This window comes from Amphiprion ocellaris, chromosome 1 (genome assembly GCF_022539595.1).
Source record: "Amphiprion ocellaris isolate individual 3 ecotype Okinawa chromosome 1, ASM2253959v1, whole genome shotgun sequence".
NCBI classification, from domain to species: domain Eukaryota; kingdom Metazoa; phylum Chordata; class Actinopteri; family Pomacentridae; genus Amphiprion; species Amphiprion ocellaris.
In genome coordinates this window covers 12,357,180-12,383,021 of record NC_072766.1, presented here as the reverse complement: position 1 = coordinate 12,383,021, position 25,842 = coordinate 12,357,180, and the positions used below count along the sequence as shown (strand labels likewise).

The following is a 25,842-nucleotide window of genomic DNA, read 5'->3' as shown; positions in this document are numbered from 1 at the left end:
GAGACACCTCTATGCCTCTTACAACTGCTTACAGTTTAAAAGGGTTTTTTCCTGAAGTATGTCATTTGTACAAACCCCTGGTGCTAAATGTAACAAAGAACTCTTTGTAAACAGTGAAATACAAATTAATGGCAAGCAATTTGTTTCTACACACGTTGGTTTGACACAGATGATAAACACATTTTTCTGCTCATGTCTCTGTTTTTCAGCGTCTGTCATCGTCTTCCTGCATGCGTCTTTCCACCGCTCCACAGCTGTATGTCCTTCCCAAGAAAAAGAACATAACTTTTATTTAGCACTGGCAGCTCTAGTGCATTTGTGGATTTTGCGATCCTGGATGTGCTCTATCACAACACAGTCCATCACCCACCCTTCCAGTCTCTGACGTGATTATGTAACACAGCAATGGCAGCAGTAAAATTTTATTCCAAGATTAAATTAACTGCACTGCATGTGTTTGAACTGTTTTACCTGCACCGTATGACCATGATCTATCAATGCTACTGCTACTTTTGATACCGCTGATGCTTCTGTCTCTTCTAAGTCACTTGCAGCAATAAAAAAAAGTGAAAACAATTTTAAAAAAAGGTTATCGCCTGTCAGCAGTAAGTAAAAAGGCTAAAAGGATTTCAAAGCAAAAGTAGAAAGTAATATATCCAATCCAAATACAGTAGTCATTAAACAAAAATAGTTTTACCACATGACTATAAAATGTGTTTGAAGACAAGATGTGGACGATGACTCATTTTGACAGCCTAAGCTGCTCGATGGTCCCTCGCCTCGAGGCCCACATGGAAAAACATCTTATTGACAAAGATTCAGCTTTCTGGAAAGTTTTGTTCCACATGGAGACAAAGTGTCAAGTCAAGTTCTATACGAGACACATGATGTACAAAAAACCATTCTCCTCATCTGCAATGCAATCCGTACCAAATGGTTAAATCTCACTAAATTGCCCCATGTCACTGAAGTAGTCAAATTTGCTCAATTTTAGCAGATAAATGGAGAAATATGACACTTTTTGTGTTATTTACACCAGTGCATTGCTTGCTGTCCTGCAAAAGGTCACAGACATGTTTCCAGATTTTGGCGAGATGTAACTTCAAGTTCAAAAAAGTGCCAGATCGGATTAGGGTGAAGTGTGCTGTAGTCCACACAGCATTGCTTTTCTTCTGTTTTCCTTGTGAAGTGTCCAAGAATCATTGGTAACCATCTAACGTTGGCGACAGTAAGTGTTGAAAGGAGGCGGGTAAGTTGACTCAGGTTGTACACTTCGTTTGTTAGTTTAAGGACGGAGTTATCAGAGGTGAGCCAGACGCAAAGGCACTGTAGGTCATGATTTTTGCTTAATTAAGAGAAAAATTTACAGAAATCTTTACATTTCAAATGTGAAATGAGTAACTTGATTCTGTTTACCTGCTGCATATCTGTTTAACTGATAATTGGTAGTTAATTTTGTGTCTGCAGTCATTTATCCTCACTGACGTTTCCAGAATTGAGCAGCAACATTAAAATGTTAAAAAATACTCCAAGAGGACGACTATCAGGAAAGTATTTATATATTGTTTTCTCTCCATAGACTTTATAATCCAGCTGAAGTGCTTGCTTGTTCTCCATCTGTATTCCCAATGAGCCCAGTCTGCTACATTTGAATCCTGACTTTGACATTCAACAAATGTACTTCCAGAGACCACACTGTAAGCCTTCTTAAACCAAGATATAAATTTACATGATGCATTGATTTGGGGAAACTAGCGCATATTTTGGAAGATGATACACACGAAAGGGCTCATCCTGTGAATTATTAGATGCACTCATTTAATTCTGTTGTGCAATAACTGTGTTTTTCATGAGGGACTCTCTGCAGTGGAAAAATAATATGGTCTCACTTGAGTTAGTCTGCATGTCGATGCAAGCAGGTGCTCCTCTGTATCCTCAAAGGTCTGCTGCCATTGGATGTGATGTGTGTGGATTGGTCCACTTTGGATGTACTACCCCTCCTATTGGCGTCTGGCCAAAAATTCTGCATTGTGGAGTTCTTGGAAGGTATACAGAGTAGAAACTTAACACATTTCTCTACTGTGTCCCAGCAAACACAGCTGTTCTTGTGTCCTAGCGTCACCCCTCGCTGTCTGAACTCCTTTGCCCAGAATTCCCTTAGCCAAACAAACCATGGAGGTCAACACAGCAGCAGTGGTCAGTTTATGCTGACCTGTGCTAAACAAGCATTAGTTTAGAGCTCAAAGGCTGCTCCAGAGAGGGCAAGCCCTGGCTGATATGTGTTTATCAGGGATATTAAGTATCATATATTAAAATTCACTGCCTATAAAGACATCAGTTTTCTGTACAGTCTGTGTATTGAGGGTGGAATGAATACTATCCTGCTGAGTTGGCTGTAGGGTTTTACAAATGTGGTTGCTTGTGAGTTAACTTATTGTTTTACTTAACATCTCTGCAGCAGGTATGGATGCAATCACAAGGAGGAGAAAATCCAGGTATTTGAAGGACACACACACTATCCAAACTGGGGACATCTGGTACTAACACAACAAAAAATAGCACAATCTAATTGATTAAAATACTTCTAACTTAGTAGACAGAGAAATCATTGTGTATTTTTTTGTTACTTAGAGAAAGAACTTCACAAGCAGTGTTGGGTAACTTGCTGCAGTACAAGTCTACTGCCAGTAAGAAGTAATGTTTTACGGTACAGCGTTACTTACTGAGAAAAGTAGTTTGTTGGAGAAGTTTTGCACTTCGACAAAAGAACACCAATTTGCAATTTCATCTTGTGTAGTTTACATCTACCTTTGAATGAATATTGACTCACTGCACAGTCTGCTCTACAGCCCATAATCTGTCACTCTGGAGGCGACTGGCATGACTGACAGACACAATATCCCCTTCACAGCCTTTTATTAGCAGTTATCTTTTATTACAAATGAACAGAGTTACATTGCAAAACAATACAAAATGAACTGTTTTCCAATTTAACCACAATGACAGTTTAATTATGTGGAGTGCATGAAAGTAAATAAAAACCTACAGTTGCGTTTGGCTGCTAATGGCAGCTGACTGTGCAGATGAATACAGTATCAGATACAGCTGCCTCAGTGAATGCAGTAATACACAGAACTGTACAGACTGCAGTACATCATGTTGCAGCAGTGGACCAGTTAACTACACAGCTACTAAGGAGATTAACAGCAACAGTGTGCTATTGTGAGAATAAAAGGAGCCAAAATGGATTGAATATTTGAAAAAGTAATGAAAAAGTTCAGTAATTGCAAAACTACGATCTTGCACTGCTACTAACAAAAAGCTAATCTGAGGATGCATTACGTCTCAAGCCACACTTGCATGAAGGCGCTGGAACCATCCTACAAATCATTAAAAAGGATGAAGTGAAATTACTGTTATAATTTCATCTTCTTGTCTATCTCCATGTGATGGTCTTATGAGCTGCAGAGATAGCTACCTTACCATTGCTATTGGTACAATTTGTTTGACTCAGTCGGGAGCTCAAGACTGCGAGACTGAGATCTGTCTGCTTATTTAAGTTTTATCCTTAGGGGACAGTCTAGAAGGTCATTGGTTGGAAACTTCAAGATTACACCAAGACCTTTGCAATGAGCAGCTATTTAAATTGACCTTCTGGGTCTTGGGTTATCACAGCAAACATCAATCATATTCTTACATACAACATGCTGCTGCCAACATTCCACTACTTCTAATAGTAGTAATAGCACAGACTCTCATCTCTCCTCAAACCAGAAGCATTGTGGTGCCACTGGGAGGCTGTTTCTTTCGTGTTTTGTTGTAAGTGGTGGATGGCCAATCCTTCTGCACTCAGGTGAACCTTGTGAAACTGAATACACCTACAGCACATACCTAAATGTCTCATGAATGAATGCTTAAAAGTTTGCTTAGACACTATCTGCAAGATAAGGGGTCTTTGAGGTCATTTTATAAATTGCATTTGGATCACAGAGCTCATGCAGCTCTACTAAAAATCACTTTATAGTCACAGTTTATAGCTCCATGATGTAACAGGGGGAGCTGTTAAAGCCTGAATTTGTAGTGGAATCATAGGTTTTGTCTGTCTCCATCAGTTAAGTGGTACAAAGTTTATTGGACAGTACACTGCACTTAAGTTTCCAAGAGCACTTGAAACAGACATTCCTTTTGTTCTTGTCCTCGGTAAGGCTACAAGTCTGCAAACAATATGGGCTGATTCCCGGATTTGAAGGCACCTTTCTTTTGTTTAGACTGACTTTCAAGAAACGACTTCATCTTCTCTTCAAGAGAGTGATTTGTGGAGTTTGACAGCAGATCTTATCTTGCCCAGTTCTTCTGTCACAGCAGCAATTACTTGTATTTGAAAAAGCAAATTCTTTTCTTTTAAGTTTCTTTGTTCTTCTTTGAATTAAGCAGCTTACATTGCCCATGGTTGAACATTCAAGTTCAAACTTGAGGCGCTACCTCTCCTTGCAGGATCCCTGATTAAAATTCATCCCACAGAGAGAGCAGCTCTCTGTACAGCTATATTTAGGTGAAGCAGTTTCTAGTTGTAAATCCATAATACAAAGAAGACTGCTGTCTGTTTCTGCTACCTGAGGGGGCAGCGAAAACATCTGGATGGTGAAGTTCACTGGCCTGACTGGACAGAAAGTTACATGCAGCCTTTTCTTACTTAATGTTAATTATTTGATGGATGTGTAGGATCCTTTGCAATGCTAATATATTGATGCAAGAACTGCAACAAGCTCTAAAGCACTGCTGCAAAATGAGCACTTTTGTGGCCATTTGGAAATTATCCAATGTCAGATCAGTGCGTCATTAAGTTGGAAATGAAAATACCAGGTAGTGGTAAATGTTCATTCAGTGTATCTCAGTTGAGGTGATTCTTGATGTCTTCTTAGGAGTTATACAGTGAGGCAGAGGAAGAAGTGTGGGCGTGAATATGGAAAATCCCTGTAAATCATAGAAGTGATGTTTGTGTTTTTGCAGCATCGGGTCTTATCCTACTCATGGGTGTCTTTCCATGTTTCCTGACTTTGTGGGTGTAAAACAAGAAAACAAACAAAACTCCTCTTCCTCCTGACCTACAAAGATTTCAGTCTTCTAGTGGTTGATCCATTATTTCTGTTGCTCAGTCTCTATTCCTCCCTTTTTGGTCTCCAAACACTATTATTTGGATCACTGTAGTTTTGTCTCATTTCAATAAATGAAAACGAGTCTACAGAGCTAACTGTGGTGTTGATCAGTGAGCACTGTCCCTGTAAAATAAATGAATAAAGGTAATTAGATCAGTTTAGTAAGTAATGCAGAACTGCATCTTATGAAAACTGACTTTAATTTGCTGTTAGAACCTAGACTTTCCTGCAAGTCCCAAAGAAAATCCAATTTTCTAACAAATAAAACAAAATAAAATGGCAACATTGTTCCATTTAAAAAAGACAGACTTCCCTTTTAGATTAACAGACCTTTTCTACAGGTCATGTGATTTCCCGTAAGGAATATAATTTTTCAAGAAGGAGAACACCCTCGAGATAGAAAGGAAGTTTTACAGCCTTGAATCTTTGAAAACAGCAACAACGGGTACTCAGCCAATGTGTGTAAAATATGTTCCATTGCTTTTGCAAGCTGTGGGAGTGTTTCTTCACAATGCTTTGAAAATGTGAGTGACCACGGTGGTCTCTCATTCTTTCTTTTATTCTATTCTCAGTATGTTTTGAAAAATAGTTTTTAAGTGATTTGCATACCGTTTACCACGATCTCATCTCATGTGGTTCGTATCGTCAACGTTCAGAAATTCTTTTAGGTTTAATATAAGATTCCAAAACTTGGACAGAAGCAAATTTGATTTTAACAGCCTTTGATCTGATGATGTCAGTGTTTCCCTACTGCCTTTCCACACCAGCATAATCAAATAATACTGTGGCAGAGCGAAGCCCATCATGGCCAGAAGTGGAGAGAATCAAGCAGGTCCTCAGCCAGCATTTGGACAATATTTATACTCCAGCAGAAATCCAAGAAGCTCTAAGATATCTGGCAGCCTCCTGGTTGAAAAGAACTACTAATATAAGGAGTTTTCATATTGTTGTGGAAAAGAAAAGCATTAGTGCAGACAAAAGCCCTGCCTCTGGACTCCCTCCACTGACAGCTGAGAACCAGTGTTCATCACTGCACTCTCTGCTGAGCCTGACAGATCAATAGGCTGCCTCACAGCAGGCCCCTGGGAAGGAAACTGACATCACAGCAGTGTCACTGTCGAACCTCCTAACAGTGACAAACAGTGAAACCAGAGTATGACAAGGACCTCATTTCCAGCTATCTCGTGTTCCCGTTTAAAAGCCTTATTAACTGTTTGAGTGGATGAGAGTGTTAGTGCAGGGTGAGTAAGCAGCATGTGTTTTGTGATCTGAGGAGCGTTTAGTAAGACAGAGAGCAATGACATCTTTTAGCAATTGTCAACAATCCATTACTAAGTATTTGACTGTTCAGATAGATCAGGGGTGTCAAACTCTGGAGGGCCAAAACCAGCCCTCCAGAGGGTCCAATCTGGCCTGCAATCTGGCCAGTTTTGTAACATGTAAAAATTACAGAGAAGACATTAACTGCAATTTGTAAATTTGTAAAACTATAGATTTAAAAACAATTTTAAGACCCTGACAAGTTGTTTTGATAATAAAGTAAAATACTAGATTGCTCATAGTTCGTTTGTCATTCTGTGTCTTGTTTTTGTAATATTTTGTCTTGTTTTTATTGTTTTTTGTCTTTTTTGTCTGACTTTTGTCGTCTGTCTCATGTTTTTGTCGTTTTGTATTTCATTTTTGTCTCGCTTGTGTTTTTTGCCTTATTTTTGTCATTTTGTGTTTTGCTTTACTCTTGTGTGTCGTTTTTGCCATTTTGTGTTTTTTTGTCTCGCTTGTGTTGTCTCATTTTTTGTCGTTTTGTTTCTCGCTTTTCTCTTTTTGTGTCTTGTTTTTGTCATTTTGTCTCATTTTTGTAGCATTTTGTCTTGTTTTTGTTGTATTTTGTCTTTTTTTGTCTGACTTTCGTCACTTTGATCATAAAGTAAAATACTACATTGTTCAGTTCCAGATGCCTGAGACTAAATGCTTTGTTCCTTTGTAGACACTCTGATCTGTAAGTTGTAAAGTGTAACGTGTAAATGAGTATAATGTTGTTGAAATTGAATTTATTTTTCTTAAGAAATTTCAGGTTGTTCATGATGCTTTGTAAAAAGATAGTTCCTTAAATGTCAACATTTTTGCACTGAAACAAAGTATAAATTTGATGTTGTGGTTATTTATAGGTTAAAATTCTGTGATTTTACTGATCTGGAACACTTGAGATCAAATTGGGCTGAATGTGGCCCCTGAACTAAAATGAGTTTGACACCCCTAAGATAGATGTAATGGAGCAATTGACTGTGTCATTCTCAGGCACCGAAGGTATGACATGTATTTGTTGATTTAGTCCGACTGACATTATATATCATTTCTCAAAGGAACCTTGTCTGGGTTGACATGTCATACCATGCTGCCCTTTTTGTGGTGTGAAAAACTAGGATCTAGTGGAGCATTTACAGAGGGAATGCCCATTTGCACACTTTTCCAGTAGAGTTTTTGTTTCCAAGTTTCCTTCTACAGGATAAAATAGTTTATCTCTCAGTCCGTCCACTACTGCTGATAGTGAATGCAGGTCACCACAGATTTTGCAGTCAGTAGGTCAAGAAGATTTGGTCCAAGGATTTAAAAATAGTTTTTCATACAGAAAGAATCTGAGAACAAAGAAAAGTTGTTGCACCTGACAGTAGGGTTGGAGCGTCACATAAATTTAGGGCAGCAGATGAGAATGCAGCTCTGCAGTCACTTTTCTTCAATAGTCACTATCACGTCATCCATCAGGGAAAATCATCTTTAGGTAATTATCCATTAGACACAGCACATGATACATTCCTTTACTGTGTGTTCACAGTTATGGCAGCTTTTTAATTGTAATTTTCAGTTAGTGCACAAACTAAATAAAAGGGTGGAAAAATGTGTTCATTTAGGTCAGGGAAACGGTCATCTCCAGTCAGTGATTCATCCAATTACGGCTCTTAGTGTGTTTATTCTTTCTATGATAAGGAAATGTTTTGAGGTCAGTGCAGTTCTGTAGTTTGGTTCTTTTTTTTTTTTACAATCTCTAAATTCCATGTCTTTGGATTGTAGGAGTGAACCAGAGAATATGCAAAGAAGGTCAATCCAACATCAAGGAAGAGCATTTTAACATCTGAACACATGATAAACTTTCTCAGAAAATATTTTCAGAATTTTATTGGCTTTTTTTTTTGCTTTAACATGAAAATCACTGTGCATTTTAACCAATCTACCCATACTGTCCCTCACAAGGTGCTGCAACCACGTTTCTTTCTTTCTTATGTGTCTCCGCTGCAGTGAATCTTACTGCTGTGTATGAGCTCATGTGCTGTCTGTGCCGAACAGAGTGCAGCCAAGTACAAACTCTATAGGCTGTCAGGGAAATGTAAATGTTCAGAAGATGTTTGGTGTCTGTGGTGAAGAGGCTTTTCTTCTACTCTAATTGCATTAGCTTTATTATATAATGTTTTATATAACTTCTTTCAACATCAGATATTGATACTGCCTCAAATGGAAAAAGAACACGTCACTATTATGCTAACCTAATTTCTATGATGCATTGGTATTGTTTTTAAAGAAAGCCTTAATTCTCAGTCTTTAGAACGGAGGAATTTACATCCAATATTTTGTTTAGATTATACCCTCTGTTGTGAATTTGGTTGCCCATGGCTTTGGGGGAGAATAATGGATGGATTTCTTTCTTTGTTTTTATAGGGATTCGGCAATTAAGATATGAAAACAAACAACGTTGCGAGAACAAGGAAAAAGGGCTTAATTCGGTTGATGCCCTATGCTTTCATCATCAAGCTCCACTGAGTCACTGCAGTGATTCTCAGCTTCTGTATGGTCCCCTCATCCCTCATCACATCAGACCATTCAATAATAACATTAAGGGTTCATCACACAGTTTCCAGAACAAGTATTCTTGGAGGAAACACTTCAGGTTCTGTCCTCTCTACAATGTCTTGATTCTTGGGGGTTACAAGATTACAAACCTGAAACTGTTATTTGAAATGTATTTTTAAAATTCATTTACATGATAATATTTGACCACATGAGTGAAGTCTTGTCTGTCAGGGCCAGCAAATGTGTTTCAGAACAGGCTTTTTGTGCCCTCTGCTGACAAATACTGGGACTTGCACCTGAGCTCAGAGCAGAATTCAGGCACACTACATGTTAGCTTCAAGAAATTCTCTCTTCCTTATACTTCAGGGTAGCGTTCACCTATTTGCTCATACCAGCAGCTTTTCGTATACACTCTGTCCAGATTTAGTGGCATCTTGCAACATGTTGAATGCTGTTGGTCAACGAATTCAAAATGTGACCTTTCTCAGACAAATGAGGAAAACTGGATTAAAAAAGACGCATTATTAAATGAAGAATGATTGCAGAATTACTCTTGTCGTCCAAGAAAACAACCCTTTTTTCAAAGTGGTAGGAAATTGTGTTTGTCAGTATTTGTGTGTAAGGTATTCTATATATACAACTGATTGTTTATGTGTTGGTCTGTGTTTTTTGGCTCAAGCTCTCTGGTCCTTGGTTCAGTTGAGATGTTCCTGAGGTGTTTTTTGGTGTGGACAGGTGCCTCTGGTATGTGGTGGGCACACTGGCAGCTTCTCCATGTCTGTACACCTCAGTGCCAGTCTGTGTGGGCAGCAGAGAGGGTATTTGCAAGAGCTGTGTGAGACAGACAGGCATTAGTGTTGGGTTCAGCAACTATAATGTAATATTTATTCCATAGATGGTAATTTTAGGTGAGAGCTATGAAAATATGCTCAGTTCTATACAAAACAGTTGTGATGGCTTGATTTGTCAGTGCTCACATGTTGAAACATGAGAGATCACAGAGGTGAGGTTACTAGATGAGGCTCTTTGGTCATTATGCTGCTCTTGAGTTTGATCATTGCCTGTGGGAAGAGAAAAAGAGCGGAAAACTGAACCTAACATACAAAATTTCATTTCTGGATCCCTGAGTTTACAATTTCTTGTGACTAACATCTGTAGCTGTGTCTCCTACCTGAACACAGTCCATCTCCTGTTTTGGTTCCCTCTCCCAGCAGCATCTCCAGCAGCAGGCTGTCCATCCTAGCTTCACCCAGCAGCTTTGCCAAGTGGAGAGTCTCCACCATCTGCCAGGCAACGCTCTGCAGGGGAGGCAGGATCAGTAGCAGCTCCCCGAACCTTCCCCGCTGCTCACAGGTTGCCTCTTCAAGCAGAAGGTGGGCCTGGAAACGCAGATGTCGAACCACCTGAGGACTCTCCAGCCCCAGACAGTCTGAGAGACAGAAGTAAGAGGACATACTGTAGGTATAATATGAGGCAGTACACTAAATATAGAAAGCAGCAAATGTTTGTCAGGAAACTGTTAACATTAACTGAAAAAAGACAAGGACGATATCCATTACACTGCAATATGATCATCAAATAAGAATATGATTGTTGGATGAGAAACAGAGAGATAATATAAATAATAATGATATAAAGCTTATTCAATATATTATCATTTCACAAAAATATTATTTTTTATATATTAAACCGCTTTTTTTGATGAAGGGAGCAAGATCGAGGCTCCATTTTAGCAATCCCACTGTAATGTTAGTTTTACTTATTAAAATGAGATTTTATTACAATACATCAACTCTTGCTACTGATATGTGAAAATTATTCAATTCAATTTTATTTATTTATATATATATATATATATATATATATATATATATATATATATATATATATATATATATATATATATATATATATATATATATATATATATATATATAATATATATATATATATATATATATATATATATATATATATATATAGCGCCAATTACAGGTCAAATTGTCTCAAGACACTTTACAGAACCCATATGCCTGACCCCCAGAGCAAGCCCTAAGGTGACAGTGGCAAGGAAAACAGGGAAAAAAGGCGATACAGCAGTACCAAGCTATATTTTGCTCCTTTTAGCCAGATTTTTTATTGAAGTTTTCTTGCAGCTAGAAATCTTTTAATCAATTACAGCTTCGATCCCAGTGTTACTTTCTAGTAACGTATTTTCTCAAACTTATTGACTATAATCAGTGTTTTGTTTACTGACATTGATTCAAAAAGAAAACATAGAGAACAGTCTAATGCCATTCTGTAAATAAAGTGAGTTACTTTAGTCCATCTTATATCAAAGCAAATAAAATGACATTACACTGAACACCAAAATTCACGACTGGATCAAAACTGCTTTTATTCTATCTATATATCTTTTTTATTTGTGGAAAATCCATTACTGGTTCTGGCAGTCAGAAAAGAGACGTTTCTTCATTTTTTTTTCATATTAATCAACTTCTTTCTAGAGGTCTTGATTGCAAAACATACACTAATTTGTATTTTGCAGCATGAAGAAACAATGACGGCTGCACAGTGACTCAGTGATTAGCACTGTTGTGTCACAGCTAGAAGTCTGCGTGGGTTTTGTCCAGGTACTCCGGCTTCTTCCCACAGTCTGAAAACATGCTGAGGTTAGTTGGTGATTCTAAATTGTCCGTAGGTGTGAATGTGAGTGTGATTGTTTGTGTCTCTGTGTGTAGCCCTGTGATAGACTGGTGACCTGTCCAGGTGTCCCCTGTCTTCACCCTCAGTCAGCTGGGCTAGGGACCTTAATGAGGATGAAGTGGTGTGATGATGGATGGATGGAAGAAACAATGTATGAGATATGACAGGTATAACATGATAGTCACAACTGACCCTATAACAAAATAGGACAGGATTTTTTGCAGCAAGTAAAATAAAAAAATTAAAATGGATGGCTGAAAGGATCTCTGACTAATATTTCTGTTTTTAACTGAGGTTTTAGTGTCTGTTGTTACTGGGCAGGATCGAATCAGTTTGCCAAGTCAGTGCTCGGGTTCTTTGGTCGTCAAGTCTGGCTTTACTGCAGCTGCCTCAGGTAAATGGACCATTCAGTTCAGCAGGCAGTCACCTCTGCCCGACTGCCAAGAACTTCACCACATCTTGATATTATTAGAAAATCTTCCTGAAACACAGTGAAGCCAGAGCACTCAGACTAAACTAGACATGAAAAAATGCCAAAAAAATAAACAGAAGATTGAAAAAAGTCCGGTGCAAGGGTGATGTGAAAAAGCAGAGCAGAAATTGTAATCCACAGTTATCGTCTCACAGACTGACCTGGAGCGAAGAAGACAATAGTTCGGAGGCAAGCAAACTCTTGGTCTGTGATGTCCAGGTCTCTGAGAGGTTTGACCAGCTCCTCTTGGATTCTGAAAGCCACTCTGGACACCTCAACCTCTGCACCACTCATGGGGATCACAAAGTCATTGCCTGCTCCATAAACACATCCATTCATATAGAAGCTGTTTTAGCATGAGGATTAATGCAGATACACGCAATACCTGAAATAAATCCTGAGACTTACACCCATCCTACCTAGTAGAATGAGATTGTCGCAAGGCAGTGAGCGTCTTGCTGCACCTAGAATAAGATGTTCTGCAGAGTGGGTTCGTAGCAGGGTTACCTGCAAACACACGTACACAGGCTTCATATCATATACGGCAGAGAAATTCAAGTTGACAGTTATCCCAAGCATCAACCTGAATTGAGAAATGTAAAAGTCCTCATTCTGTCCAAGTTAAAAAGTCAGATGTTGTCACTTAACAGGTATGTGTCAGGTGCAAGCATAAGAGGTTATTGAGGTGTTCAGCCCTCTTTGTACCCTGTCGTCTATCGGGAGACTGCAGAACTCTGGTATGTGTTTTGCCCACTCCACCAGCAGGAGGAGTTGCTGCTTCATGGACTCAAACACGTCTCCCACGCAGGCTGTCTTCTTGGCGTTGATGTCATGACTCCTAGGTGAGAGCAGCGCTGGGATCTGAGAGGAACAAAGCAAAATGTGAGTTCACGGTGAGCTCAGGTGATGTGGCAACGTGGAAATGAAGCCCAGATAAGGTATAAGAGTGTGTGTGTGGCAAAGGAGATAAATAGGGGATGAGGAAGGTGATAATGCTGCTGGGTGCACGAGTGCTTTAGCACTGGGAGAGCTGTGAAAATTCAAACAAGACAAGGCAGGAAGAGGTTTTTTTGTTTTTCCCTTTTGTATGGTTCAGGTATAAAACAATGCTGGATGGACATACGATGTTCTATTTGAAAACGCAGTATAGCAACGTATACTGCAGTAGTTCATCTCTGTTCCTTCCTTTTACATGTATCTGGTTATTATTATGCATTTGAAGGTAACAGCGCTCAATCCCAGACCTAGTGGTGCAATAAATGGGCCATGATTAGATGAGGTCCCTCTGCAATTTTGTCATTTCTGAAGGAGTAACTGAATCCAGCCCACAGCGGGTCTGTCTAAAATGTAACCTGAGTCCTTTCCATCTCTGACCTTCGTCTACATGATTTTCAGAAGCAGAGAAGGGATCATTTGGCAGGCATGGGTGATATAAATGTTCATTTTCGGCACTGAATTTTGTGTCTGAGATCTTAAACAGCAGCTGATTACCTGTTGCACACTGGCCTCGGCCTGCAGCAGCACACTGATGGACAGAGTACCCACTGTCTGTCCTTTGGCTCTGTGAGTGTTGGTGCAGTCTCTCTCATTCTGAACGGCTGGAGATTAAAGAGAGGAAAAGAACCATCAGAGAAGTTTCTTGGCTTCTCCAGACATCAGTCCTGCACTTTGAAAAAAAAAGAAAAGAAAAACTCTCCTCGGGGGCAAACACAGCCTGGGAGAAACAGCCTCCCTCTATCCTCTGGGACATTGAAGTCGTTCATGCCAATATTAGCCATGCCAAATGTTGTCTATGTATGAAATGAGGCAGAAATTAAACAAAAATTCATATTTTGAGGGGGAGCTGAAGTCTCCTTCCGTTCGCATATTTAAATGAATCTCTTTCAGGGTGGCAAGAAGTATGGTGTAATTAGCTGTCACATTCTTTAATATGAAATACATGGAAAGCTGATGCAATGTGATAGAAATTGGTATAATGTTTAAGGAAATGCTAACAACAGAATTATCATAGATTTTTTATACTTTATATTAGATACTGATGAAAAGAATCTGTAACATTATTTCTCCCTTTTCCTTCCTCTTTTTAATTTCTTTCTCTCTTCTTTACCCATTGACTCAAGGTTTCTCCTTGCTAAAAATTTTTTTTAAAAAGCTTGCAGACACAGAGAAGATGAGAAATGTAGCAGAAACTTTTTTTAATGCACTTGTTCAAGCCATATATTGAAGCAAAGTTGTTAAAGGTAAAGCTTTAATCCAGCTATGCAGACCTCCATTTAGTATATTTTAATTCGACATTCTGTTGTCAACAACTTCTTACATTTGCCACTGACAAAAAAGAAAAAGTTGACGTGAATATTGGGATGCTTTCTGGTATAGATTATGTTTAGTAGAGGAGATGTCAACACATGTTGATGACCCGCCTGCGAGAGTCATTAGAAACAGAGCAATCTGGATGCCCTCGGACAGATTCCAATATGGCTCTACAAAGTCAGACAACACGACCAAGTGTCACAGTAATCAGTCATCAGAGGTGTCCTCTCAGCAACCAATCAGGAGCACATTAATCAAACCAGAGGAGGAGAAGGAGCAGCAGGGTCCCTCTGTGCTTCGCTGACATGGTTCTGCATGACAATGTCACAAATGAATCTTCTGTGAAACATCAGTTAAGTCTGGATTTGGAGTAAACAGCTACAGGGAGCTTTCTCAGAGGTCAAGTATGAAGTGACAGAGCGTTGGAGTCCCATTTAACTTATGTGTTCCTGCTTCAGCTCTACTTGTGGCTTAATTTGAAAGTGATATTGCAGTATGTTATGCAAATCAGGCAAATTAGTGAAGTAAACATTTCAATTTGCACCCCTGGCCTTCACTTCGAGGGGTTGTGAGCAACATCGTTCCTGAAAAATGCAGAGCAAATATTTGCCCATGCTCAGGCATGTTAATTATTCATGTGCAGGGGCTGGGAACTTCTGATTGCATCTTCTTCTCTCGGCTTATCTGTGGGAGTCAGTGAAAGATTGGGCAATGCTGTACACAGTACACAAACATGTCCATGAAAATTAATGGTGACATGCTCATTGTTTCTCTGGAAAGGTACATTTTTTTCTTTTATTGATCCCTTTGTTTTCTTCCTAAAAGTAGACATGACATGTTTTAAAGACATCTTCAAGTGAAAATCAAGTTTATAACTTGTTACGACTTCGTTCGTATGAGGTTGTTTTTTTTCTGCGCTCTGTGTGTCTTTATATTTAGCTAATCCAATATGTAAATACAGCTGCGCCGCACCACTGCCCGGATTGGACGTCACGTTGATGAGTCGGCGCCGGATTGGCTCGGTCTACCACGAGGACGGACATAAAAAGCGTAAGGTACATTATAGTACCATAGAAAAGGAAGCACTGGCCTTGCTGCTCGCCCTGCAGAACTTTATCTAGGTTCTAGCTCACAAACAGTTCAGGTTTTTACGCACCATAATCCTCTAGTGTTTCTCTCCAGGATGAGAAATTCCAACCAGAGGCTCATGCGTTGGTCTCTTTTGTTGCAGGATTTTAATTTGCAGATTTTACATAAGAAGGGTAGTGAAAATGTATTGGCTGACACTTTGTCTAGGTCCTATTTGAATTAAATACCTTAGGGGGGGTATTTAATTCTTGGGGAAGGGGGTGTTAGAACTTCGTTCGTGTGAGGTTGTTTTTTTTCTGCGCTCTGTGTGTCTTTATATTTAGCTAATCCAATATGTAAATATAGCTGCGCCGCACCACTGCCAGGATTGGACGTCACGTTGACGCGTCGGCGCCTGATTGGCTCGGTCTACCACGAGGACGGACATAAAAAGCGGAAAGATGACGTCGCTTCCGGGGGTCAGAGAGCGAGGGAACCAGATGGGCGAGTTTAGCGTAGTTTAGCGTAGTTTTATTTGTTTTGACTTCAGCTCATCCATACTTTTACTTTGTTTAATACAACCTTTGTTTATATTCGCTTTTGGAAAATAAATTATTGATTTCGTTGGAAAAATCTGTGGTGTGTGCTGCTTGAGGCCCCAACAGAATGACATTTTCATGTTACATTCAGTGCTGGGTGTAACATGAATTGGGGGCTCGTCCGTTGCTTTTTTTCGCTTAGTTAGGTGAGTATTTTTTCCTGGTTGGCATTTTTCTGTGTATGGGAGGAATTAGGGGGGAGAATGGCTGATTTCTCCATTGAAGAGTTCGCTGATAGTCCCTCGTGGGAAAAATTTGACAACTGTAGGAAGACAGACTTATTAATTATTGCTGGTCATTTTAATCTTGGTGTGTCTGCTAATGCCCGCAAAGCAGAGATGCAGACTGTCTTGTCTCAACAGCTGGTGGACACAGGTGTGCTTCCTGCTACAGCTGGCAGAGTAAGACGCCGCTGCAGGTGGATGCAGCGGAGCCTGAGGTTCCCGGTGAATCCCCTGCTGGTCTGGATCACAAACCGGCCGCTGGTTCTCTGGTAGGTTTGGCTACAGAGTGATCTCCGCCTAACTCTGGCAATTAAAGAAGCTGAGGTGAGAAACCGACAGCTGGAAGTGCAGGCGATGCATCTCCGCATCCGAGCTCTGGAACTGGAGCGGGACCAGCCTGCAGCTCACCCGTCAGTGTCCAGTCAAAGTGCTGCATCTGTGTCATCAGGTGGGTTTGACATGAGCAAGCACATTGCATTAGTTCCTCCGTTTCGTGAATCTGAAGTCGATTCTTATTTCAGCGCTTTCGAGCGCATAGCTGCTGCTTTAAAATGGCCCACAGAATTCTGGTCCTTGTTGCTGCAGTGCAAACTTTATTTTGACTCATAAAAGTGTATTTTCTCTACAGTCATCTCGTGGACCAAATGTTGTGTATGAACGGAGAAACCGATCACCGAAGCTTGCGCGGAGAAATATTCCCACGGTTGCCGGTGACAGCCGCCAGTGTTATTACTGCCATGAGTCGGGTCATTTAATCGCAGTCTGTCCTGCTCTGAAAAAGAAAGGTCAGTCTAAACCTAACAAACCGCCCGCTGGCGTTTGTCTAATAAAAACTGTGACTTCTCCTGAAGTGCGTTCTGTGCATTCTGAAAGCAAAGTCTCGGACGTTGATGCTCGTTTTCAGCCGTTCGTTACAGAGGGCTTTATTTCTGTGACCGGAGAGGGAAAAGAAAAAGTACCGATAAAAATTCTCCGTGATACGGCAGCCTATCATTCGATGATGTTAAGTGATGTCCTGCCACTGTCCATCGAGACTTCGTGTGGTTCTGATGTGTTAGTGTGGGGTATTGGGTTGCCAATCGATGGTGTCTCGTTCCTTTTAGGAAACGATCTGGCTGGAGGAAACGTTTTTCCTCACCCCGTGGTTACCGATGTTCCGGTGCCCGCCTCGTCCTCGGCCACTCCTGCTGACCTCTGAACCACATCTGTTCCCTGTGTGCGCTGTTACGCGCGCACAGGCTCGTAAACTGGGTGAAATTGTGAATTTGTCTGAGTCATTCATGACTAAGTTAGATGAGAAATCTGATGTGACTGACAAAATTGTAAAAACTGAAAATAAGTCCAACTGTAAAAATGACACATCTCTGTTCCCTAGTGACGCAGAATTAACTGTGAATGTGAACCGTGACATGTTGATCACTGCTCAGAAACATGATCCATCGCTAACTCTGTGTTTTTCTTCTGTATTCGCTACTGACAGCACATCTCCTGTTTTCTTTATAGATAATGGAGTTCTGATGAGGAAGTGGAGTCCTGACTCTGATGAATTACGTGTTGTTAATCAGGTGGTCGTGCCAAAGGAATATCGCCCTCAGGTTCTCAGCATCGCACACGATTCCTGTTTAGCAGGTCATTTGGGTGTTAAGAAAACTTATCAGCGTGTGTTGCGCAATTTCTTTTGGCCTGGTTTAAAAACCGACGTGGCCAAATACTGCCGATCATGTCACACATGTCATCTAGCAGGAAAACCAAATCAGCCTGTTCCGCCAGCACCGTTGCATCCTATTCCTGTGCTTGGGGAACCATTTGAACGTGTGTTGCTGGACTGTGTGGGGCCTTTGCCAAAAACCAAATCTGGGCATCAGTATATTTTAACAATTCTGTGTGCTGCTACTCGCTACCCTCAGGCGATTCCTTTACGCACGCTAAAAGCTAAACCTATTGTTAAAGCTCTGATACAGTTTTTTTCAACATTTGGTCTTCCAAAAGAAATTCAAACTGACCAAGGAAGCAACTTCATGTCAAAACTGTTCCCTCAGGTAGTAAAAGAGTTAAACATTAAGCATCAGACATCCAGTCCTTACCATCCAGAGTCTCAGGGTGCTTTAGAAAGGTTCCATCAAACACTGAAGTCCATGCTGCGTAAATTCAGCTTGGAGACTGAGAGAGACTGGGATGAGGGGCTGCCTTTACTCATGTTTGCTGTGCGTGAAACTCCACAGGAATCCTTAGGTTTCAGTCCTTGTGAGCTAGTTTTCGGCCACACTGTGCCTGGTCCTTTGCATCTTCTTAAGGAAAGATGGCTGTCAGATTCTCCTCAGAGTGAGTATAATGTACTAGATTATGTCAGTACTTTTCGTGAGCGTCTCCACCATGTTTGCAAGCTGGTGCAGGAAAACCTAACGCAGGCTCAATCAAAGATGAAGCGTCATTTTGACAAAAAGTTTGTTCTGAGAGTTTTCCAGCCAGGTGACCAAGTCTTGGTGCTGCTGCCGCTGCCCGGATCCAGTCTGCAGTGTCGGTTCAGTGGTCCATACGTAGTGGAACGTAAGATAAGTGACACAGATTATGTTATTAAAACTCCTGATCGAAGAAGAAAAACTCGTGTGTGTCATATTAACATGTTGAAGCGATATTTTTCCAGAGATAACCCCCCTGTGCCACCTTCTGATGCTCCCGTGGTTGTCGTTTATGAAGCTCCTCCACAGTATAGTGTGTCTGTTGACGGCTTAGAAGAAAAAAGTGGTCTAATGCCAGTCGCTCGTCTGCGAAACTCAGAGGTGCCGAGTGATTTAGAGTCGTTTCTATCGTATTTGTGAGTCAGCTAGAGCTGACATTATTCAATTGATAGAGGACAATTTACTCCTCTTTTCGGATCATCCTCGTCAAACGTCTGTGTTGTTCCATGATATTGATGCACAGAGTCATCCTCCTATCAAACAACATGCATACAGGGTTAATCCGACTAAACGGGCCCTAATGCAGCAGGAGGTGAGCATCTTGTGGAACATGGGTTAGCTGTCCCCAGCATCAGCGCATGGAGCTCTCCATGGTTCCGAAACCAGACAACACTCCTCGTTTTTGTAATGATTACCGAAAGGTAAATGCAGTCACCAAACCAGACTCCTATCCGTTGCCACGGATGGAGGATTGTGTAGACCGGGTGGGTTCTGCCAGATTTGTGACCAAACTGGACCTTCTAAAAGGCTACTGGCAGGTTCCGTTAACGCCCCGTGCTTCAGAAATATCCGCATTTGTTACTCCTGATGCTTTCCTCCAGTACACTGTTATGCCATTTGGGTTGAGAAACGCTCCCGCTACTTTCCAGCGTCTTATACATGTAGTTCTGGCTGGAGTGAAAAACTGTGAGGCATATCTGGATGATGTAGTGGCTTATTCCTCCACATGGTCAGAGCATCTGAAGACGTTATCTGAGATATTTAGTCGTTTAGGAGAGGCATCTCTCACTCTTAACCTCACAAAATGTGAATTTGGGAAAGGAACTGTGACTTATCTGGGGAAACAGGTGGGTCAGGGCCAGGTTCGTCCAGTAACAGCCAAGGTGCAGGCTGTAGTAGAGTTCCCTGTTCCTCAGTAGAAACGAGCTTTGCGCCGTTTTCTTGGTATGTGTGGGTACTATCGAGGATTCTGCAGAAATTTTTCGGAGGTTGTCGCTCCTCTTACTGCACTAGTTAGTCCGTTAAGGAATTTTGTGTGGACCCCCGCTTGTCAAGCTGCTTTTGAGTCAGCCAAAGCTCTATTATGTAGCGCTCCTGTTCTTGCTGCGCCCGATTTTGCGCGTCCTTTTAAGTTGGAGGTGGATGCTAGTGTGTGGGGCGCAGGCGCTGTTCTCCTGCAGGAAGACGACCAGAAGCTCGACCATCCCATCTGCTACTTTTCTAAAAAGTTCAACAAGCATCAGGTACATTATAGTACCATAGAAAAGGAAGCACTGGCCTTGCTGCTCGCCCTGCAGAACTTTGAAGTTTATCTAGGTTCTAGCTCACAAACAGTTCAGGTTTTTACGGACCATAATCCTCTAGTATTTCTCTCTAGGATGAGAAATTCCAACCAGAGGCTCATGCGTTGGTCTCTTTTGTTGCAGGATTTTAATTTGCAGATTTTACATAAGAAGGGTAGTGAAAATGTATTGGCTGACACTTTGTCTAGGTCCTATTTGAATTAAATACCTTAGAGGCGTATTTAATTCTTGGGGAAGGGGGTTTTACGACTTCGTTCGTATGAGGTTGTTTTTTTTTTCTGCGCTCTGTGTCTTTATATTTAGCTAATCCAATATGTAAATACAGCTGCGCCGCACCACTGCCAGGATTGGACGTCACGTTGATGAGTCGGCACCGGATTGGCTCGGTCTACCACGAGGACGGACATAAAAAGCGTAAGGTACATTATAGTACCATAGAAAAGGAAGCACTGGCCTTGCTGCTCGCCCTGCAGAACTTTATCTAGGTTCTAGCTCACAAACAGTTCAGGTTTTTACGCACCATAATCCTCTAGTGTTTCTCTCTAGGATGAGAAATTCCAACCAGAGGCTCATGCGTTGGTCTCTGTTGTTGCAGGATTTTAATTTGCAGATTTTACATAAGAAGGGTAGTGAAAATGTATTGGCTGACACTTTGTCTAGGTCCTATTTGAATTAAATACTTTAGGGGGGTATTTAATTCTTGGGGAAGGGGGTTTTACGACTTCGTTCGTATGAGGTTGTTTTTTTTCTGCGCTCTGTGTGTCTTTATATTTAGCTAATCCAATATGTAAAAATAGCTGCGCCGCACCACTGCCAGGATTGGACGTCACATTGATGAGTCGGCGCCGGATTGGCTCGGTCTACCACGAGGACGGACATAAAAAGCGCAAAGATGACGTCGCTTCCGGGGGTCAGAGAGCGAGGGAACCAGATGAGCGAGTCATTGCGCGGAGTCCCAACCAGCACACAGCAGCACAGTCCATCCACTCCTTAGTTCTTTGTTTAACAACCCAAGTTTATTTGTAAGAGAAGGGATCGAGCTGCTATCTTTTGTTTCTTTCGTTCCTCTCGTTTTCGGGAAGTTTAGCGTAGTTTTGTTTGTTTTGACTTCAGCTCATACATACTTGTAGTTTGTTTAATACAACCTTTGTTTATAATCTCTTTTGGAAAATAAATTATTGATTTCGTGGAAAAATCTGTGGTGTGTGCTGCTTGAGGCCCCAACAGGATGACATTTTCATGTTACATTCAGTGACCCCTAGGCTGGGTGTAACAAGTTTACATGATGGAAGACACATCTGGAGCAAAATAACCAGCCAGTGCCATGGCTGAACATTTCCACCTTGCAGCTGCAGTATACTGATGACAATCTCAAAAACACAGATTAAGACTCCCAGGGTTTCATAAGTAACAAACCTAAGGGTTCAGCTTGCATGGTGAAGCTTTCCGTATTATTATTCTTCATGTAAATAGATTTCTGTGTGAGTGGAAAAAGAGGGAAGAGGACTTTACAAATCTGTGAATCCTCGAGGAAACAACAGTGTAGTTATGAGTCATCCTGAGGTAAGAGGGGATTATTTTTATGTAAAAAAAAAAAAAACAACACGTAACTAACAGACAGAGAGGAGTTTTTAGAGCTTCAATAAATGACTCAAGAGGGAAGTTTTCACTGCATACGTGGTATTTTTATTGTATACATTTCTGAAGGCAGTGGTCGTTCATTGACATTTTGGAAAAAACTAATAAACTACAGGCAAACACAATTATCCATCCATTATCTATACACCGCTTAATCCTCATTAGGGTCGCGGGGGGGGGCTGGAGTCTATCCCAGCTGACTTGGGCGAAGGCAGGGGACACCCTAGACAGGTCGCCAGTCTGTCGCAGGGCTACATACAAAGACAAACAAGCACTCACACATTCACACCTACAGGCAATTTAGAATGATCAATTAACCTCAGCATATTTTTGGACTGTGGGAGGAAGCCGGAGTACCCGGAGAAAACCCACGCATGCACAGGGAGAACATGCAAACTCCATGCAGAAAGATCCCGGGAAAGCCGGGACACGAACCAGGGATCTTCTCGCTGCAAGGCGAAAGTGCTAACCACTACGCCACTGCAAACACGATTAGATAAACAAAAAAGAAAAAAGAAAATATTTGATCTGACCTTCCTTTCTCATTCCAGCCTTGAAACACTTCCGTAGTCTGCAGTAACGACACTGGTTCCTTTTGTCTTTGTCCACAATACATTTCCTGTTGAACCTAAGAGAAATGTATAATGTAAAAGCACAGAGGCATGTGGTGTAAATTACTTTATGATCATTAGCATTTCACAGTAAAAGAGCATTCTGACTTTGCATTGCACTTCTATACGATTGTTGGAATCAATTTTAACTGAGCAGAACCAGATATATGATCTTTTAATTCCACACGTTTCTTCATCTTTCCCCAAAACCTGGTGACTACATTACCCACAAATCAACTGAACAGCCACCAGTTGGTCTACAGAATCAGGTGTGTTAGCCTGGTAGCAGCTTTAGCCTCAGGTGGCTACACTGAAGCAGAGAAGATAGGTCTGGTGAGTTCTGTCTGGGTTCTCACATCATTTTTTTTTAAATTGGCAGTTCTGAAATTTTCATCTTTCAGATTTATAGTCTTCAGACCCAACAACTACAGACTCAAGAGACATCATTCATGACAATTTATCAGATTTTGTTCATTTGTACTCCCCAAGTCATATGAACAGAGTTTGATGTGTACAATTAGTGCAGTTCTATGTTAGTATCTGTCAAATGTTGAGTATTCTGAGATTTAGGAACTGTTTGTCTAACTTTGCAGTCAGGGACACACGCTTAGACTTGATGGAATCTGTTGGCTCAATCAGCTGCTCCCATGGGAAAGTAAAAGGACCCTACAGCTAAATCTCATCTCTGATTCTGCGTCTTCTGTCATTAAATATGTTACAGTTGCCATGCCTGGACTAGTCCCAGCAGCGGAGTCCTTCAGTTTGATTTTCAATTTCTGGGTGAATATTCATTTGTGACGTATCTCAGCCTATAGTTCAATGGGTCATAAATGTAACACCGTCTCACTTTCACTCGAATCAAGTCCTTTTTAGAATTCTGAGAGCTGTTTTTACTGTTTATCATAGAATATTGGTGGATAATTAGATATAAAATGAATAGAATGTTGTTGAGTAATAATCTGTTGCATTGAGGAGGATCTGCAATGACACCCACCTACAGCTGTAACTGTGGTTGTTGCGAATGCTCCTCCTGAAGAAGCCCTTGCAGCCATCACAGCTGGATGCACCATAATGTTTACCTGTGGCTCTGTCTGCACATATGGAACACAGAGTCCTACTTCCATCAGGCTGTGACAGTGATGAAGCGGCTGCTGACGCTGGTGAATCTGCCAATTAAATGGGAGAAGACAATATAAAAAAAGTCCCAGATGTCTAATAAAGTACAGTATACAGTGAACACGCCTGAGGAAAAGTTTGAATAGTTACAGACACCAGCATTGTAGGGGAGTGTTATTCTCTATGAATCTTTATTTGGTTGCTAGTGAATAAGAAAATATGTCTGAGATGAATCTAATAAACCCCACAAGCTTCTGAGACAGATCACACAGCTCGGAGAACATCAGCTTTGTTAAGAGCTGAGAGGCACCGTGACAGAGATGATCATTCAAGATTCCTTTCATCAATGTATGAAATCTTATTCCACCTCCATGGAAAAAGAAATAATCTCGACACAACTTTGGGGACAAGGTGTTGATTATGAACTTGTGACCTCTTCAGAATTATCTGGGCACTCTTTCACTGGTCTGTCAGGAACAGTGTGATGATAATAAAAACAGGGTTATAGGTAGTGATATCGCTCCTCTATGTGAATGCCATGGACCTCAGAGGAGCACTGCTAGTTATTACTCAGGAGGAAGAGGAAATTCCCCATTTAATTAAAGCAGTTAGAGGTCAGTGGCGAACCAAAGTCCACTACTCACCTCTGGCTAATTTTACATTGAGCACTCAGTCTCCCTCCATGTTGCTTTAAACTGCATCCTGCCAAATTGCTGTTGCAGGGTTTCCTCTCTTTAAAAGCACTGACCATCAAATACGTGTTCTTGGCGTTTCTGCACTGATGCACACACTGTACAGACCCCAGGCTATAATGTCTGCAAATTGCATGCTTAGTTTAGGCAGATGAAGCAGCTAGGGATTACGATTTAACAAGGAAAATGCTTTCTGTGGTCAAAGATCAGTTAGATTGAATTAAGAGATTAGAATACATTTGCCTCGCAGTTATCTGGGTTTGAAAAGCAGCCTGGTGGTAATGCGTTCTCGTTTAAACTGGCAAGGAAAAGGGCCTGATTCAGCTCAACAGAGGCCTAATTACAATAATGACAGAGGGGGAGATTATGAAGGAAGCTGGATCAGAATGTAAACTAGACCTGAAATTATTAGTTACATTATTAGAAACATTAATTTGCAACTGTTTTTGATAATTTATATCGCACTCAAAACACTTTTTAAGCAGGAATAGCCAATGTCGACTATTTATAGCTTCTCAGTTATAATGATTTAGATTGATGTATTTCCAACATGGTTCACTTTCTAAGAATAATCCTGTAATTTTAGCATTTTGCGGACTCACTCAGAAGGCCTGTATTTGTTGTTATCATCATACCTGTTGTATCAGTTTGTAGAGGTATCAGCATCATGTTGTTTAAATGTTCCCTGTCTGTGCTGTAATGGGTGTACTCCAGTTTAAGGATAGTCCCGGTAAGCTTCATGGTTCTGGCGAGGCTCTGTGGTCGGAAGGGTTTTGATTCTGCTTGATATGCAAAGCTCCTCCAATATCAACTGTAACTTCCGGATCTTGTATTCAGCTCAGTTCCTCTTCGTCACAAGTCTCCTGTGTGTGGGTTCAAACTCATTTCTTTCTTCACAGTTTTTGGCAGCCTTTGTTTTTGCCTTCCTGATCCGCTCTACAGGCGTTAATCTTCTTTAAAATGTCACTTCCAACCTTCTTGTGGCGCCTTGAAAAGCCTGCTCAGTGATGGTCCACTTCATGTGATGTCTTAGTGCTGAAATTTGGTCCACTGTCTGTTTACTTTTTTCCCTTATCAGTAAAAGCATATAAAGGGGAGAGTTCAGAGGCAGATAAACGAGACCCACTGTGAGGACCACATATAGATAAGACCTGTGACAAAGACCTGTTAGCTACATGACTCATTTTTCAAATTTTATTAGGAAGACAAATGTGATCAAGAAAAATCAATAAAAGTCAAAGAAAAGTCCAAAGGTCGCATGCTGGGATGTGTTTTATTGAATTTTAGCTGAAAAATTTCATGGTATTCTCTTATCTTGGACAATCAATATGGCACAGAGGAGTGATGTAGCACAAACAAACAGAGTGGGAGACTGTTGAGAAGAGGGAGGACGGTGCCTGATTAACCTTTTGTTTTAGACTTGAGGTA

At 40.9% G+C, this 25,842-nt stretch overlaps 1 protein-coding gene across 1 annotated transcript; it reads right to left on the bottom strand.

The window, feature by feature from the left end:
• Nucleotides 1-8,295: 8,295 nt before the first annotated feature.
• hnf4b (hepatic nuclear factor 4, beta) lies at nucleotides 8,296-25,450 on the bottom strand. The gene is made up of 10 exons (XM_035946591.2): nucleotides 25,050-25,450; nucleotides 23,601-23,772; nucleotides 22,529-22,623; nucleotides 13,666-13,772; nucleotides 12,880-13,035; nucleotides 12,594-12,681; nucleotides 12,336-12,488; nucleotides 10,168-10,425; nucleotides 9,974-10,057; nucleotides 8,296-9,827 (listed from the first exon to the last, which is right to left on the bottom strand). The coding sequence occupies exons 1-10, from the start codon at nucleotides 25,153-25,155 to the stop codon at nucleotides 9,784-9,786; spliced, it is 1,263 nt and encodes a 420-aa protein (XP_035802484.2). The 5' UTR covers nucleotides 25,156-25,450; the 3' UTR covers nucleotides 8,296-9,783.
• Nucleotides 25,451-25,842: the final 392 nt, after the last annotated feature.